This window comes from Diadema antillarum, unplaced genomic scaffold (genome assembly GCF_040938485.1).
Source record: "Diadema antillarum isolate AM-2024a unplaced genomic scaffold, OU_Dant_1.0 scf00000029, whole genome shotgun sequence".
NCBI lineage: Eukaryota > Metazoa > Echinodermata > Echinoidea > Diadematoida > Diadematidae > Diadema > Diadema antillarum.
In genome coordinates, this window is record NW_027270918.1 from 6155469 (window position 1) to 6173619 (window position 18151).

General features: G+C 41.3%; 1 protein-coding gene across 1 annotated transcript; it reads right to left on the bottom strand.

Annotated features, from left to right (window-relative positions):
- Positions 1 to 1801: 1801 nt before the first annotated feature.
- Positions 1802 to 17820, bottom strand: LOC139738601 (uncharacterized). Its single transcript, XM_071649220.1, has 10 exons — positions 17698 to 17820; positions 15705 to 15790; positions 14968 to 15064; positions 13278 to 13866; positions 10994 to 11047; positions 10342 to 10444; positions 9308 to 9444; positions 8607 to 8808; positions 7777 to 7840; positions 1802 to 4535 (listed from the first exon to the last, which is right to left on the bottom strand). The coding sequence occupies exons 1-10, from the start codon at positions 17818 to 17820 to the stop codon at positions 1809 to 1811; spliced, it is 4182 nt and encodes a 1393-aa protein (XP_071505321.1). The 3' UTR covers positions 1802 to 1808.
- Positions 17821 to 18151: the final 331 nt, after the last annotated feature.

Sequence of the window (18151 nt, forward strand, 5' to 3'; positions counted from 1 at the left end):
AACATGTTGCCAATGGGACTAGAAACTGTCAAAGAGCTTTAAAAACAACAACAATGCTGTACACATTAAATCAGATTATTGCTGTAATTTCACATCTTAGGTGCTATGAAATATTACGGTAAACTGACATAGATCAAAAAGTAATTGCTCTACTGACAAGTTCATGCTTTACGAGTATCAAAATTGCTATATCACATTACGCTAAAGTGTAGTACTGATGTTATGTTATTACAATTTATAGGGGAAAGAGTTAGCACCAGTAAGTTGGCCTTCATTATAAGTTCTTGATGTAGAATAGTACAGTCATTATCATATTACACACTAAATCTGACTTTATTATTTGAAGAAAGAATGGAGAATAAATGTAGGCAAACTTGTTAGCACATATACATATGTAATTGCTATCTAAAAGCAGATTTTGGGACAAGGTACATTGTAATGTACAAAAATATTTACTGTTAATTGTCTGCATCGAGTTAATATCGTGGCTTACTTCAAGCTCATATTACAACACCTGATTACCTTTTCTACAAGCAAATTACACATCACACACTCATCATATTCAAACAGTACATGGAATGATTATTCCAATCAAAAGATGTGAAAACAAGCACACACACACACACTGTGGGACAAAGCGTATAATGAACCCTTCTTTGGAGTCTTACAAATATTGACTCTTTACATTCTGTCATATTTATGCAATTCAGAAAGAAAAGGTCTGAGTTCCTGACAATTATCATATTTACATTAAATACAATATAGTACTTGTAACCTTAAATTCCCAGCTGAGGACACCAGATTACACAGGTGGAACTATTTGAAGACCAAATGAAATTCATGGAACTTCTTTAATACCCACTACTTGGTTCCAACATCATATAAGGACAATACTGCACCAATATTATAGGCCTATACACAATGGGGTTAATACCTTATAATCTTGACAATCCAATGAGAGTTCAATTTTCCTAACTGTTTTTGATTTACCTGGCCACAGTGTGAAACAGCTTGTTCTCAAGTGTGAAAGATACTTTACCAGCATGTACAGATGTCATCACAATATAAAGCTCAGAAGAGACAACTCAGACAGGTTTGATGACCACCTTTGCTGACTCGAGTTGCAGTATATGGTCACTTGTATTGGTCTTGTGAACTCACACAGTCAAAGACAGATCATCATAGCAAAGTTCTTGAAGTTTAAGACAAGGAATTTCACACATCAGGCCCCTTAGTGTCTTTGTATGAGTTTGATGATCACAGTAATTTCACCATCTCAGGACTATGGTCTAAAATACCCTTGCTACAGACATTATGCTGCTGGTAATAACAGACTTCACTTAAGATAGATGAAGAAGGCAATGAAGACAACTAGTGTGTATGACAGAAGAAAAGTGACATGGACTTTGATCTCCACCAGCCCATGGAATGAGCGATGAAATGAAGGTAAAAGGCAAGCATGAGTTATAAGAGACTTTATCTTAAACAGAAAGCAGATATAATTCCACAACAAACACAAAGACATTCAGTGAAGATCACATCTTGCTTTAAGACACCACAGTAACAAACTCCAATGGAATACAAATTGTAATATCTCATAAATCACTTTAAAATATGGCCGTATAGCTATTGAACTGAAGAGACAGAAAAAGGATGAGATAACAGAAAGAAAAAAAATCACTCTGAGTTTGGAATGATCATTCCAAATCTACCAAACTCAAAATGTATATCATCTCCTCATATGCCTACAGGAAAATAAAAGGATTGATACCTTTTTAAAATTCTATTTCATCTGATCAGCTCCATGTTTACAACTCCCATTCTTCTCTGACATGGACAGGCACAGCACTTTTGGACTTTCTAGTCTGCGGTGAGGAGAGCGTCAGAGGGTTTCGAGGAGACCTCGGGTACTGCTTTGGGGTCCTGTTCTCACGCTCCGGGGTGTGTCTGGACCTGGCAGGGGAGGGAGACTTTCCCAGCCGCTTGACCGGCTTCACAGGAGATCTGTGCTTGATGACCGCCTTCCTGCCACCCTGACCGCGAATCCTTGTCCTCTGGGCCAAGTGGACAGGAGTGAGTGGGGTGGCTCTGCGAGGATCGAGCGGTGCAGGCCTTCTGGGCCGACCCAGCTGAGGAGAGTTGTTGTCACCCAGGGGCTTGACTGGTGGAGTGACAGCCTCGCCCTCCCCTTTGTCGAAGGACTTTTGCCTCTGTAGTTTGGCAAAAGACTCTCTCTCCAGGAAGGCTGTCCTCTGCTTCTGTGAGACAGGTCGGCGACGTTTGATGGAACGTGGTGTGGTAAGCTCATCAGCTTTCTTTGGAGTCGATGCAAGATCTGCCCCTTTCTTATCTACTGATGTGTCTGGTGCAACCTTGGTATTTCTCTCAGAGCGTCGAGTCAAGGACTGGCTCTCATGTGTGGGTGTGCTGATGTCCTGCATTGACTGTGACCCACGAATTGGGTAGCGAGATTTCCCACCAGCCCTGGAAGAGCCACTCCTAGTCTGCTTTGGTGTTGAGATGTCCTCCATTGAGGCAGAGGAAGACACTGTCTTCTTGTTGGGTTCTCCTCCTACAGCTGCCAGGAAGGAGTCATTCATGTCTCTCCTCCTCAAGTCCTTCGCCATGGTAGCGGTGACATTGCATATACCGCTGTCCATGCTGGTTGATTTGGTCAGCGGAGTACGGGGTGCGGGATGGATTGTTGGTTCCCTCTGACTGCCTCCTCTGGTTCGGGGCTTTCTCTCCACGCCCCTCGAAATGGAGTCCAGTTCTTGATGGCTCGCCGAGATGGAATTGAACAGCTTGATGTTGGCCTTGACAATGCTAGCGTTATGCTTGCCCTTCCACGCCGGCAGGTCTCCAGCCACTGGCAATGTCTGCGACTGGCTCGGAGCTTTCTTCAAGTCAGATCTTAGAGCTTCAACAATGTCATACACATCTTTGTCCTTAGCTTTGTGGGCACAGCTCCCAGGAATCTTAAAGATGTCCTGGTCCCTGCCACCATGATCCTGTCCTATTGAGGAATCACTTAATGAACTTCCCATCTTAGTCTCTTCTTTATCCATCTCAATATCAAGCAACTCCCCACAGCTGCTTTGCTCTTGTGGTGATTTTGCACCGCTGAAATCATCACAATTTGCAGTACAGTCTCCTTTACTAATCCCTTCATCCTCAACTTGTAGTTTGCCAACTATTTCTGCACAGTCATTGGACTCTCCCCTCTTGCATACATCTCCATTTTCTACAACGTCTCCGGCCTCACCCTCTCCGACCCCAATGCCAACGTCCACTTCCTCTGTCACAATGGTTTGGGCTTGGCAACCTGAATTCAATGAGTGTTTATCACCCTCTTCTTCATTGAGATCCTCCATGGAACATCCCTTGCCACTGTCTTGAGACTCAGACTTGGAGAGCTTCCCAAATGCAGGAGCAGTGACGGAATCTCCTAAACCCACTTCATTTCGGTTTGGTGGACTGCTGGAATCTTTCACAGTTCTTATCAACTCCTGGACACCTTCTTCCTGGCCACGACCGATGTCACTCTTCCCAGAAGTACAAATCGGTTCAGCATTTGCACTACACATCTCATCAGAGGCATTCCCAGGGGTACTATTACAGGTCTCTGCTGTTTTAAAAGAGTGCTTAGTGTCCACATCCTGTATGCCATCCTGGTCTTGCCTGACAGGATCTTCTTGTGGTCTGGTTGTTGCATCTACACACTCAACAACACACGGAGAGCCAATGGCAGTTTCTAGGTATGGGGCCTGTTGCTGGTTCTCCGATGATGCAAGTGCTTCAACCCCAAACTGACTGAACTCTGATTTCTGGCTGCAGCTGCTGATACCAGACAAGACACTGGACAAGCTAACCTGACTCACTGACTGCATCAGTGGCTTCCCTGTTGCTCCTGCTGTCTGCTCTTTGTCCATGGAAGATGCCTGCAAGTTAGCCATCCCAGGACCCCTCTTGGCTTCCAATGTATCATCAGAGTCAAGAGTGGTGTACACACTTTCTGCAGCCTTAATTTTTTCCCTGGTGTTCTGCGACACCGTCACTGATGGACTGATTCGCTCTTTTCCCAGCTGCCTGCCGATCAAGTGGGAGGTGTGTACCTGCTGGTTCTTGACATACTCTTCAGTGAGATCTTCCCCCTTAGCCGAGTGGGTGTCCACCACAACAACCTTCGGGGATTGGGCCTGGCCGTCATGCATATCCACAATGAGAACCCTGGGGGATTCCCCTGCCGAGAACCTTATCGCTCCCTGACGCACGGGTGTGTGTGCCTCCTTCCACCCCTCCACATTTCGCTTCTTGCAGGGCTGGGGTAGGTCGGGGGATGCCCCAGTGAGGAGCCGGGCCGGTGAGCTGGGGGCCTTGACGTGTCTGCGCTGCCGTGATGGGCTGCTGAAGTCTGGACTTGGTCGCACTGGCGCCTCAAAGAGCTTCATGGTGTCGAGGGCACCTTCTGGTGGGGAAGCGTTGGCCAGCCTCCATCCAACATCTTTGGTGTCCTTTTTCTTGCAGAGTGGGGTCTGAAATGTATCAAATCATCAAATGTAAAGTCACACACTTGCACATCAGTTGGGCTACAAGTATGTTCAATATTAGATTCTCAATGGTTACAATAAACACAAAAAATCAGTCCATAGCTCCTTAAAATAGAAAATTTAAATGAGAACTTACCTGTTTGAAATTTAAATTGTATTTTATGAGGAAGGCGAAGGAAGAGACTACGATGCATAAAGAGTAATAATAGGAGAGCCCGCACGCGCGTCCAGCAATATTAGTAGCTCCGAAAAATGTGAATACCAATACCAGCAGTCATCCTACTGCTATTGAGAACTACCTGAGATTATGAAGAAGGGTGGGAGAGGAGGGACTGTAGTCTCTTCCTTCGCCTTCCTCATAAAATACAATTTAAATTTCAAACAGGTAAGTTCTCATTTAAATTTTCTATTTTATTTCGGAAGTCTCGAAAGAGACTACGATGCATAAAGAGTAATAATAGGAGACTTTGAAGCTGGTAGTCACATTTCTTGGCCACACAGAACTGTGCCAATGACCATAATTACCACAAGGGGTACAATGTATGGCTTTACCTTTTACGATAATACTGCATGGCTGAAACCCCTATTCTCATTCCTGAGGGGTTTCGCGTAATATGTTTGAAATGTCTTCTCGTTACTCCAGCCTGCCTGTGCCAAAATCTCATGTACAGGCAGATCTTTCCTCTGGGCAGCAGACGCTGAGGCTGCTCTCGTGGAGTGTGCCGAGAACATGCTGGTGTCAATCCCAGCTTCTGTCATAACTGTCTTAATCCATCGTGACAAAGTTTGGGTAGAAACCCTGTGATACGGTTTACAAAAACTTATTAACAGATACTTTTGGTCCTTCCTAATGATCTGAGTCCTTCTCAGATACTCTCGAAGGTATCGTACAATGCAAACTCGTCTGTCTTACTCAATAGAGCAAGTGCGTCTTGCTGAGACTCGGAGATATCTCGCGCGTCGAGAGAGCGAAGAAGAGCCCCAATACCGCGAGTCAGACATTTCTGCACTCTCTGTAGTTTCAAATCACGATTACGCGTGACGGACTGCAAGTGTTCCCAAATGGGAGCGTTCACTTTAGGTGTATCGAGGTGGGGGCAGTTGCTCGGTGGGGGGTATTTTTCAACCGTTTCCTCAATGGCTTTATCTTCTAGTTTGTTGCCAATAAAGTAGTTCACCGATTTTGCGATTTCCTCGTCAACTGCCTCCCCAATCCCGAGGGGGATAGCATACTTGGCTGCCAACTGTGGTAGCTGTGCAGCAGGGGGAACCTCTTCCACCCCTTCGTCAAAATCGAACGGTCCATCACGCTCTGCGTCTTCAGACGTAGACGTATCAAAATCGTCCCCAACAAAATGGCGGACGTTAGTAGGCAAGCGGGAAAATTCCTCCGCTGTAGATTTCGATGTAGACGCGCCTGTATGTACCACAGCAGCACGGCTAGTGGTTTTATCATGCGATTGGGGAAGGTGTTTCACCACTTCGGCGAGGAGATTTTCAAGTTTGTCTAGACGAGAACTAACGTCCCCGGAGGTAGACGCCCGATCCTCGGAAGGGGCTTTTGATACCGTATGAGGAGCTTTTTTGGGAATTTTCTTCATCGTCTTCTTCCCTGAATCTTGAGCCTTTCCGATGCTCACATTCTTCTGTACGTGCGCCGTACCGGCATCGCCGGAGGGAGGCGCTGGTGGTGGTAACTCTGACTTCGTGGCACAGACCTCCTGTCCACGTGTAGCACGTAAAGCGAAGGATGGATCGTGCTGCTCTTTCGAGCTCATATTTATCGAACCACCGTAACGTTTAGGCTCGAAAGATGCGTCAAAACACTTCTCAGTAGGTTCCGGATGACCGGCGAAGCAAAATTTCTCGCGAGAAGGAAAATTCCGGCGATGAATTTATGGAAAAATTTCAAACCGCGGAGCTATGCAGGAGAACCTCCTGTCGGCTGGAACGAACGCGAACGTATTGCTGGACGCGCGTGCGGGCTCTCCTATTATTACTCTTTATGCATCGTAGTCTCTTTCGAGACTTCCGAAATAAAATAGTTACCATAACAACATCTTACAATAAAACAGAAACCCAAAACTAATTGGTTGTTGCCATGGTGGCTGCTGTTATAGTCATGTTGCTGTCACAATTTGTCCTAACTTCAACTAGACCAAGATTTGTGTTTGGGTATGGGACTGATTCAAGTTTTAGCTCTGAGTTTTGTGACAGCTCAAATGAGGATTCATTGCTGTGATGGCATCATACCAGACTTCAGCTTCAGTTTGTTTGTTTGTTTGTTTTTTCCAATGAATTTCAGAGTGGTTTTGGTATCAATCATCATTGCGAGAGATAAAAACAATCATTTAGGAGATATGAGACGAAGCATACTGTCATGATAAATGGTATTTGAAAGAGATCAAGAACGGACTATCATCTCATCCCATCAGGTCGTGAGGGACTTTGGCTGCAGGGATTATCACCATGTCGTCATCAAATTGGCTCCTCTGAATATTAATGCATATCTAATGAATGAGATAGATTGCATAGAACTGGGCCATGTTCTATGAAGAGTTATAATTGATTATATAGTTGATTTCTATCATAAGTCTATGGCAGCCTGTGGGGGTAAGGGAATTTATAAGTGATCATATCTTTTGATAAAACGGGGCCCTGGTTGAATTTATTTAGTCTCCATAAATTGGAAAAGTTTCCCAGTCTGAGAAAGAAATGTCAGGAACTTTAATTTCTATGAGGTTTTAAATACCAATTTGAGAATAATTTATAAATTTAGCAAATATAAGAGATTTTATGAAAACAAACAAATTCAATATGAACAAAGAGAGCATATGATTGAAAGAGATTCTCTGTAATCGATCCAAACAGATACTGTGCATGCATAGGACAAATCAGAAAGAAACAGTACAGAGCTACCTACCCACAGCAACTAGATTTCAGGGAATTCACTGGTTATCTAATGAATGGTGTCTACTGGCTGTTTCTGGAGCACGTCAGTTTGAGTGACTGGATTGAGTATTATTTATTATTGCAATGTATGAATGATAAACTCATTTGGTTTGGTTTGGGTTTTGTTGCTGTCTTATCTTATTCTATATTTTTGTGAGATACTGTAACTTCAAATGTTACCTATTAAAAAGCAAAATTATATTCTGTGTGATACCAGCTCTAAAGATTATGAGTTGATGACATTGATTAATAAATATTGTCCTGTGTTTCTTACCTTGCTTCCCTTTGAAGACTTTGAAACAGAAGAGCCTTCCTCAAAACTTTGTACAATGGACCTCCTGAAAACGAAAAGGAAACAAAAGAATATGAGGTTTGGTGGTACTAATTTTTCTGAGCAATAGGCTATAATCATCATCAAAAAGGTGTCTATGTCAGCTCCCTATAACTATGCTGCATTTTCCCCTTCTACATGGAGGAAAAACAGACAATACTCTACAATAAAATAGATGCGTAATAAGTGACTCAGCAAATTTTCCTCCGTCTCAGTGGATCTAGTCATCTTTTCATGAGCTTCATGACGGATGTGGAAATTATACAGCTTTCAAATATGGCACTTGAATTTAGAACCATCAATATCAAAAAGCTCTTTCCCCTCGTTCAAATTGTTATAGTTGATATCACGTAACTGTGTCCAGTTTACATTGAAAACTAAAGCTAATGCCAGTCAAGAGAATTTCAGGCTGACAGGCTGAAAATTCTGTGATTTCATTATTGCCTTCAAACATCATTGGGTCAAATGACTGTCAATATGTATGTGTCAAGCCACGGGTATTATTTATCATTTTTCTTTTTTTGTGGAGAATCTTACCACAACATATAGCATAAAGTGTTTGGCAGAGTCAAGTGCACCTTTCCGAAAGAAACACACAGTTTAATTTTCAGAAGGTTTTCATACAAAACTAAAAACTACCCAAACTATGACAAGATAAAAGAGCTTTCTTACAGATGCTGCTTTCTATTTACTTGCCAAATGGTGATATGAGGTTTGACCTCATATAATCATTAATGACCAGTATTCCAGGTCCAACTGTGTGGGAAGTGTACCTTTTCAGCTTCTTCGCACTGAGTTCCTTGAATTTTCTCAGCTTGCTCTTTGGCGTCTCCTGCCAGTGGTCACCACCCTTTGAGCCAATCATCTCATTCATAGCCAGTCTGCTTGGAGTGTGTCCCGCAAACGAGTCGTCGGCGTAGACAATGGAGGGCGTTCCAAAGCGGAAGAGGGTCTCCCCGTCTGCAGTGATGGCATCTGAGTCAATCACAAAATGATAAACGTTGATTGAGAAATATGTAAAATCGTATTTGATGCAATCTAAATTACATCAGCATAAACCTGTAGTTTGATTTGTGATGGACATATGCATGCACAGTACATGGAGGATACATACGTGCAAGGTATATATTCCAATATATTCTTTATTAATATCTTAACTCAATACTGTTGATGATTGTTTTAATGATGTAAAATCTACTGCTTTGACACAGTTATCTTTTTCAAGCTTCTTTCTAAGTCATTGAAAAAAAATTGAAGAAATCAAGAGATAGAGTAAGAATTTGTCTTCATATACTAAAATTACTATCAACATTTTCTCCATGAAGAGAAGATACACTGTCTGTCAAAATTATGTAAATATTTCTCAACATGTTGTTAAAAACATTACAGAGTTGAAATAGATTATTCATGATGTAGGGTGCTAAGGCCATGGTGAATCCATGAGGAGCCATTAACCCTAGGGGGTGGACTGTACCTGTCTCTCCCAGGGCTGGTCTGGCTGGCTGGAGGGGTGTGACAGGTGTCCCAGAGCCCTGCGGCTGAGACTTGTGGAGATGAAGGCCTGGCTTGCTGAACTGGGGATCCACCGTCATCTTATGCAACATGGCTTTCCTGGGAAATGTATAGAGTTGTCCACAAAAGTGGTCCATCAGTAGGATAACAACATAAGATCCATGATCACATAGAATTGCTTTAGATAATTGCACACTTAAAAAGGTGCTCAGATGTTATCTCTGATGAAATTGGACAATGTGAATATGTATCTCATTATCCGCATTTGATTAGAGTTTCCGGTAATACACAAGGCTTACAAGAATGATTATATATAAGGACTGGCTATTACAAAAGGCAGAAGTCAACATCTGAAATCAGGAAGTAATAACAATTTTGATGTCAGTGATACTTGCATTAATGGATTGCTGTTCTAAAAATAAATACATTATGACTATATTTTTTTTTTCAACCAACTGATGTACACAAATGGGTTGTGGCTATGAAGCAGTGCAACTCGTCTCAGGCATGTCCATTTCTTGTTTCTAAGACCAGTGATGGCATTCACAAACCTTGGTGAAGTGATTACAGTTGAGCCATGACAATACTTTTTGGCCACAGTGTACATGCACTGGAGTTTATGATACCAGCTCTCCCATTAGGAAGATCAACACTGGTAATATATTATATCATAGTGATAATAATAATGTTGATGATGATGATTATGATGATGACAATATTAATAATCATCATCATCGGCGACATCATCATAGCCAGACAGAACACTGACAGGACCAGCAGTTTCTTTTGTCCTATTGAAATTTCTTTATAATCAAAGGGAATTTTGCACTATTGACCTTTATGAAAATTAATGATATAGGGACCTGAATTTTTACTTTGTTCTAGCAAAATTTCTGTGAAACCATGTTTGTTGTAATGGAAGCACCTTGTAATATCAACACAGTGTTCATCCATTGGAATATAATGATGCCAACTCTCCCCAAAGGAATATCTCACCTCTTGCTGGATAGAACTGAACCACCAAGGTCCTCACTAGCTTTCCTCTTCATGATCTTTGGTGTCTCTGAGGAAATGGAATCAATGAAGGATCTCTCATTAGCTCTGCAGACATTCCTAATATCTACAAGTTTGTGCAAGGGTGAATGACATGAAAAAAAAATCACCTATCTTCAAATGTCAGTATACATTGCAATGCAAAAAAAAAAAAATTATTATTTGTTCTAAATTGCTGGTTGTATGGCTGAGAAAGCCTATACTCTATCAAATAGCAGACTGTCTGTAACTCATAAAAACACAAAACTTGAATACATCTATTCTAAATATCATATTATTCCCATAGCTGCTGGTGCAGACATGACCAGGAGCTCAACGTACTTGCACAGTGAGATTCTTTTTTTCATCACACACACACACACACACACACAAACAAAACTAAAGCTATCACTAAATGTGATTAATACCCCCACCTAGATTACCAAGTTTAGTTTAAGCAATCATGTATGATCAATGCACTAACAATAATTACAAGTGCTTTTTATTGCAAAATCAACAATGTAAAGTTGGGTAGAATCCATCATCCCACGTAATCAAGATGATAGCACTTGATCAAAGGGAGATGCATGTTTTAAAACACAGAGTGTACACTTACCAGAAGCTGGGCCATTGCGAATACCAAGACTGTGACCAAGACCATTCACAAGAACTGTAAGAAACATTACAAAATGTTGGTATGCAATGTTAACAAGATGCAGAGTCATCTTCTATAACTAACCCATGATGACATTTCATTGACATTTTACTTGCAAGCATTTCAAGTTAATTAAGTCTATCAAGTCCTGGTGTTTCACATATATCCACGTTAATTAGTAGATTATTATAGTCCAAATCTCCAAGGTAGTTCAGAGTTTCTTTAGATTAAAACCTTATTCAACTACAGGGCCCAATACAATTGTACATTCTGACTTATAACAGGTGCAGGGTTCCACTGCAATGTAACATTCACTTTTAACATTGCTGAGATGCCTGAGAGAGTGTGTTGCATTCAATTCAGAAGGCAAAACTCATTGTTTTGTTTTGTCAAGTGCTTTGCTTTTTGTCACAGATATTCCTGCAGAATTAGGATGACCTAGCCTGTTCGGGTGTGACTATTACAACTGAGACTTTAGAGAGTTGGGCAAAATGTAATCATCATGTAATATTGGAAGTAAAAAAATATCAAGAAATCAGGGAGACTCTATCTCCAAATTAGATTTATACAGTGCACTCCCGTTATAACGAAATGCTCGGGACCGGCAGTTTTCTTTCGTTATAACCGAACAAATACAATATCTCACTAAAACAAGGAAACCACGCATATATCATATTCTGTTTGTTGAATACTCATCTTACACTATGCAGCTATGTGAAATGGGATGGCACACTGTACCTTTTAAATTTCGTTTTGATATTACATTGAAGAGAGCATAAAATTTACGGAAACTGTGCGTGACACAAGGAGGGAACACACCATGATGTGAAGCGTTCGCCCATGCTTGTTCCGCTACGTATTTTCGAAAGCGATCCGCATTTCGTTAAAACGGAGCACATTTCTTTTGTTTTTCTTTGTCCGTGGGGCTCGGAAAAGACTTTGTTATAACGGAAATTTCGCTATAACCGTGTTCGTTATAAGCGAATTTTGTACCATAGACATTAATGGCGATAATTTTGGGACCAGAAGTTTTACTTCGTTATAACGAAATTTCGTTATAACCGTGTTCGTTTTAACGGGAGTGCACTGTATTACAGTTGACTGTGGCATACAAAATCTCTCTATAGGCATTGAACTGTAATTGAGATGTATTAGATTAATTGCACTGCATAAGATTGATTTCGTCAATGTTGAGTTGGACACTGCACAACCAGAAACAATCGCGGAATGAAATTTTTGCGAATTGGAGCCGACTTCCTTTTTTTGTGTGTGGCATAAACTATTCCCTAATGTCTGACCAAGATGGCATACTGCATTGTACTGGCATTCAATGCATTGCGTAGACAAAAACTTTTGGGTGCATTTTACCCTTCACGAAATTCTTGAAAATTTCATGAATGCAAAAATTTCTGGTTTTGCAGTATTCCACAAACTCACTGATATTTCAGTCGTTTGATGACATGCATTTGTTCCATGAAGGTGGGTTTCTCTTACACTGACACGTTTAACCAATATGGGATAAAAATGTCACATAAACATGCCATCACACATGACTTTCTTTCCTTCCTTCTGGACTTCACATGTTATTTGATATTTGCTTTACTTTCTTGTGAGAAAAAAGGAGATTCAGAGATAACTTGTTCCTATTGGAGAAGTAACACTGCAGCCATGGTTCTGAAGGATGTGAAATACAGCAATGCTAGTCTATAATGTAAAGAGAGACTGCTTTTATGGGTATGTAGTGATCTCTCTCAAAATTTATTTACAAAATTGTGACACTGATGAGTTACCCTAAGTGCATGCTTGCCTTTGTCACTCTTTAATAGAGCAAGCCATTCCATTAGTTAATCACCACAAGTCAATGAACCATGAGGTATTGATCAGCATTTAATGCCCCTGATATAGGGAGGAGTGTACTTGTACTGTACAATGCTTTCAAGGCCAAAATATTATCTATGCCCCCCCCCCCTCAACTTATCTCATGTTGGGTTACACTGACTGGGTTTAGCATACTCCTTTAATAAACTGTGCATTATTATCAGAAAGAAAAAGTATCAATGACAATAAAATTAAACTTTGACTGGGTTTTTGAGTCGGCAAATTTTGATAACAGACTCATATTGAAAACAGTTACCCTGTGCTTTAAATTCATTGAGAGAAATATTGTTTCTGAAATACATAATAGATCATACAATGTATGTCACATATATTTCAGTATAAAGGGACTTGGTGCCATCTGCCTAACCTTGGAAAGATGAACCACTTTTCCTTCTCCGCCTCTTCACAGAACGGCTGGAGTCCTCAAGGTTATCATCACTTTTCTCCAGCTCATCCTCCGACGTCAGACGATCCAGGTGTTCTCTTGAACGGCCATGGCCGGCAATCATAACTCTGTCCATCATCCAATCAGGCACCTCCCCGATCAGTTTGGCATTCTCTATCATCACCTTGACGACCGATGTCTGCAGGGCAATCACTCTGTCAGGATTCTTCTTGTCCGCCGGCGTGATCTCACCCATGATGTTCGGCGTGAAGACCTTTGCCAGATTGGAGGCATCCATGCGGTTGTGCTCGTTCTGGGCACCGACCTTGTGCAGGAAGAGCATGAGGAATCGCAGGGTCTGGAGGTGGAGCGGCGGCAGGAGGTAGCAAATGTTGAGGATGATCCAGCGCTGCTCCGTGGCATCATCCGATTGGTGGCCCTTCAGGAGGGCACTCTGGAGGCGGGGCGTGAGCAGCGGTTCCGGCAGGCTCCGGAAGAACTGCTTGAAGAGGCTGCAGACATCAGCTGCATTGGCATCCTGAGGAATCGGGTGGCCGTTCTCCAATTTTTGCTGTAAGAAAGAAATCATGTGCAATACACTTCTGATTCATTGTTCCATGATTTTCTTACCTATTTGAGGGTGCAGCTGCCATGTTTTACAATGACAACAGTGCCTTCTTTTTTCTTTACCCCCTGGGCAACTACCCCAGACCCTTCCCTGACCCTAACCCCAATCCTCATCCTAAACCTAATCCTAACCCTAAACCGAACCCTAACCCTACTCTTTACTCTCACCTCATATCACTAACCAGTATCTGGGGGGGGGGGGGGGGGGGGGGGGGGGGGGATAATTGCCCTGATACATTTTTGGCTTCTTTTTTTGTTTTGTTTTTTTTCCTGTGGAATGGATAATCCGAAATAGTTCTTGCCATGGTGCTCAAAATTTTGGTTTTAGGATGTCATGCAAAAAAAAATAATAATAATGAATAAATAATAGGAATAATTAACTTTAAAAAAAAATCAGCTTGTCTATATCTGATGCTCAAATCCCTCATCGACCACCAGCCTGCCGGAAGTATGCAATCCATCTCTGAGAAGCCCTCCTTCAAAAAGTATCAATGCATGTTATCACACAAAAATACATTTTAACAAAAACAAACAGGCTTTAAAAAAAAATGTTGCACATGATTATTCATCATGATGCAATAATATAAATTACATTTTCTGATACAGAGGCAAGATGACACAATTGTCAATTGTAGGCATGGACAGACCTTTATTTGCTATATTGATGCTCCAAGTAATTTTGTGTTAGTGCATGGACTAATGCATTTGTATGGTACATCAATCATAAACATGCACTGCAACCATTCTTCTATCCAAAAAGTTGACACAAGTGTGACACCTTTGCATGAAAAAGAAAAAAAAAATCTACTGGATTGCCAAAACATTACCGTTACCTAGCAGGAATGCTTTACAGTTGACCTGCAGTTTGTACTGTTATAGAACGCAGCTGTAAAAGAATGTCTTCAAAAATATACTTTCACTGAGTAGCAGTAAATTGAGGAAGAAAGGGACTAGCAATTCAATAAATTCCTTTCAAGGGTCAAGTCGAAAGAGCAAAAACAAGACGTGAGAAGACAAAACAAAATCACACAACATATCAAGTTACCTGTAGCAACTTCTGCCTTGCCTTGGAGCCAGAAACACGAAAGATACCCTCCTGCTTCAAATGCTTGTCAAGAAATGTGATGCACTCCACCAGAAATCTTTAAAGAGAGGCAAGATACATGGGCTTAGCTCGTACACATGCATATACACTATGTACATGTGTAATCAATTTTTTGCACTATCACACATATGAGCTTTATATTCCACAATAGCTATAAGATAGGAATTAGATTTAATTAAATGAAGCAGTATCTTTAGGCTCAGGTTTGTAATGGATATTCTCTTTTTATGTAAAAGGATCAGAGATTATTGCAGGTCTGCCAACATTCCCACATCAAAATCAGGGAGATTCCACACAGCAATCAGGGAGATATCTATGTGTTACATGCATTTCAATGAGCAAAAATAATTTCCAAATCAGGGAGATTTTAATATTCTCTTATTCAGACATGAACAGATTTTGACATTTTTAGGGAGACTCCTGCAGAATCAGGGAGATTTGGCAGCTCTGTTATTGTTAAAAAGAAAATCAAATGTTCCAAAACTTCATGGATTTACTCAGGATAATCTGTAGAATGATATTGCTGTATAATACTGGTCATCATGATTCAGTGTATGTCAATGCATGTGTATTAGTTTGGTATATTGTCATTTTAGCTCTGTCTGTAAATCATTTAATTGCTTTATCAAACAGTAATTCAATTCACTAAGTATACAAACCTAGATCAATGTTCTTACCTTGGAACACAGCAATGGGAGCTTTCATCTTTGATGATGGAATATGCCTTCAGGGTCTTCCCAAAGAGCGCCAATGTATTTGCTGACTCCTGGAGAAATGATACAAAGTCTGCACTTGTAATGTATGAAAGGCTAAGACAAATAAATGACATTGTGACAAGGATGAGGATACTATAAACGTGGAAACAAAACTTCTCACTATCGTTACCTATCAGCATACTGTATACGCTATAATTTTCGCGTACATAAATTTTCGCGAATTGCCGCTGTCACACATTTTCGCGAGTGGTTAAATTCGCGATTGGGGGACCAGAGAAAATATGAAGTGACAAAGAAAGTGTGAATTTTCAACTTACTAGCAAATAAGAATGATACTAGTAAAAAAAATACACTGCGTGAAAAAAACTTACCAAACTCTGCGAACTAGTAAGTTAGAATTCAACATTTTTGAAGTGGTTAAGTCCATCACGATAACCGTTCTAGATTTCTGACGAGTGGTCCCCTTGCGATAATGGATTGGGTCTCTACAGTATTCGCAAGTAGACGTGGACGTGCGTAAACAAGCTTAGCCAGTATGGTCTGTAACGTAAGCCGTGACATGGTATACTAGTACTGAAATGTTCGTATCATCAAGGCAAGGGATTCATTTTGGAAGGTAATATTTTCTCGTGTTGTTAATTTCGCGAATAGCTCCCGAATCGCAAAATTCGCGAAAATGAAACCCCCGCGAAATATATAGCGTATACAGTACATTCCCCCATATTAACAGGCCAAAGCCTTCGAACTACTGTGTTCCTAGCTCTAGTTACTATTGACCGAAAGACTGGTCGGTCCCGCAGAGACAATGTCTGGCTTCACGGAATCCCCTCCGAGGAGAGTCGTTGTCAAGAAATGATGAAAACTCCTCCGGACAGAGATTTTTCTGTCTCATACTATACGGGGCGCTCCCTCTCGTACAGTTGCAGTGGCGGATCCAGGGGGCGCACCGGGCGCCCCCTTTATTTTTATTGTTAGAACAAAAGAAATAAAAAGAAGAAAATGAAAGAAGGTACGTGCATCCCCCTTTAATAAGAATCTGTTTATTTTGCACCCCCCCCCTTCCTTTCCAGAATTCCTGGATATGGATCCGCCCCTTTGTTGTAATTCAACTGTTGAAAATTGTTCGCAATCACGTTTGGGCTGGTCGCAGTTAAATTAAGTTTTGACCGAAAGATATCTGTAATGTTTGACTGTATCTGCTGGTCGTCGTGGCCTGTCACGCAGACTGTGTCTGGCTTCACAGAATCCTCTCCTGAGGCTGAGCTGAGGAAAGCCGATAAAAAGTCAAAAAATGATTCTAGTACCACGTAATAAAACACTCCTCTGGACAAACAGATTAATTTTTCTGTCTGAATTTAGAACCTAGTTTTTAGTTAGTTTAAGTTACCGGTATCTATTCTAAGTTCTATGCTTAACCCTAGGCCCTTCCTGAATATTTCCAGCAGGGTAAGTTGTTGACCGAAAGATCAGTCTGTATCTGTCCGTCGGGGAAATGTTCCGCGGAGACTGTGTCTGGCTTCACGGATCCCCTGTAAATATAAAAGAGTCCTCCGGACAGACGGATCTTTCTGTCTAGGTAAGTTGTTTCTTGATGTTGATCATGTTGATTTTCACTTTCTCACCCTGGGTACCATTTTTCATGGAATTGCCCTCATAATGTGATCAGATGATGATCACAGAAGATGGTTCAACTTTACGTAGCTAACTTGTTTATCGACCATCAACGGCTACGGTGGCGTTCCATAACAGCCGCAGGTCAGCCAGGCACAGTACGGTCGAGTCGGCGTGCGCGTACAGAGTGTCCATACATGTACTCCACTTCGTATTTCATGATTTGGGAAGACACAGGAAAACGCGTTTGGGACTAACCCACAACACACATCGCTACACGTACCATATCGATATCACAGATCACCACAAACGAAGAATAAAACATCGAAATTTCCAAACTTACGTGAGCCTGAAAACTGCGATTTACGTCTTTCTTCTTGGATATTCTTATACCTAAGTTTTTCAGTTCTCGTTTCACGATGAGCTGAAGTGATTCAACGTCGTCGATTTCCCAAGAAAACGTCATATTGGCAACGATGTTTTATTACTGCAGTCACTCTCTCGTCATATCATGTCAACATAAAGTTTGAAAATCCCACGGTCGCTCGCTGGGCGATCGTTGATTGGTTGACACGCTTATCACCACCACTTCGTACTGAGTGCGTGCGATGCTGATTCTTGAACAATGCGATACGATTGGATTGATAAGCACCAGTTGTCCTGTGTTCTTATATTTTCATTGCAAGACTGGACGAAATTGCAAGGAGATATGAAGAAAAATAAATGACAGAGATGAAAAGAGGGAAACGAATGGCTTGACTGGTTCTATTATGCAAACTCATTTCTTCATGAAATGC

What these genes read in the sequence shown, in the direction of transcription:
- LOC139738601 (XM_071649220.1), bottom strand. Translation starts at nt 17,820, where the DNA reads ATGACGTTTTCTTGGGAAATCGACGACGTTGAATCACTTCAGCTCATC. An exon ending in CAAGGCAGAAGTTGCTACAG is followed by an intron (nt 13,867 to 14,967) that starts GTAACTTGATAT and finishes TCTTTCTTACAG; the next exon opens with CAAAAATTGGAGAACGGCCA. An exon ending in TCGCAATGGCCCAGCTTCTG is followed by an intron (nt 10,445 to 10,993) that starts GTAAGTGTACAC and finishes ATGTCTGCAGAG; the next exon opens with CTAATGAGAGATCCTTCATT.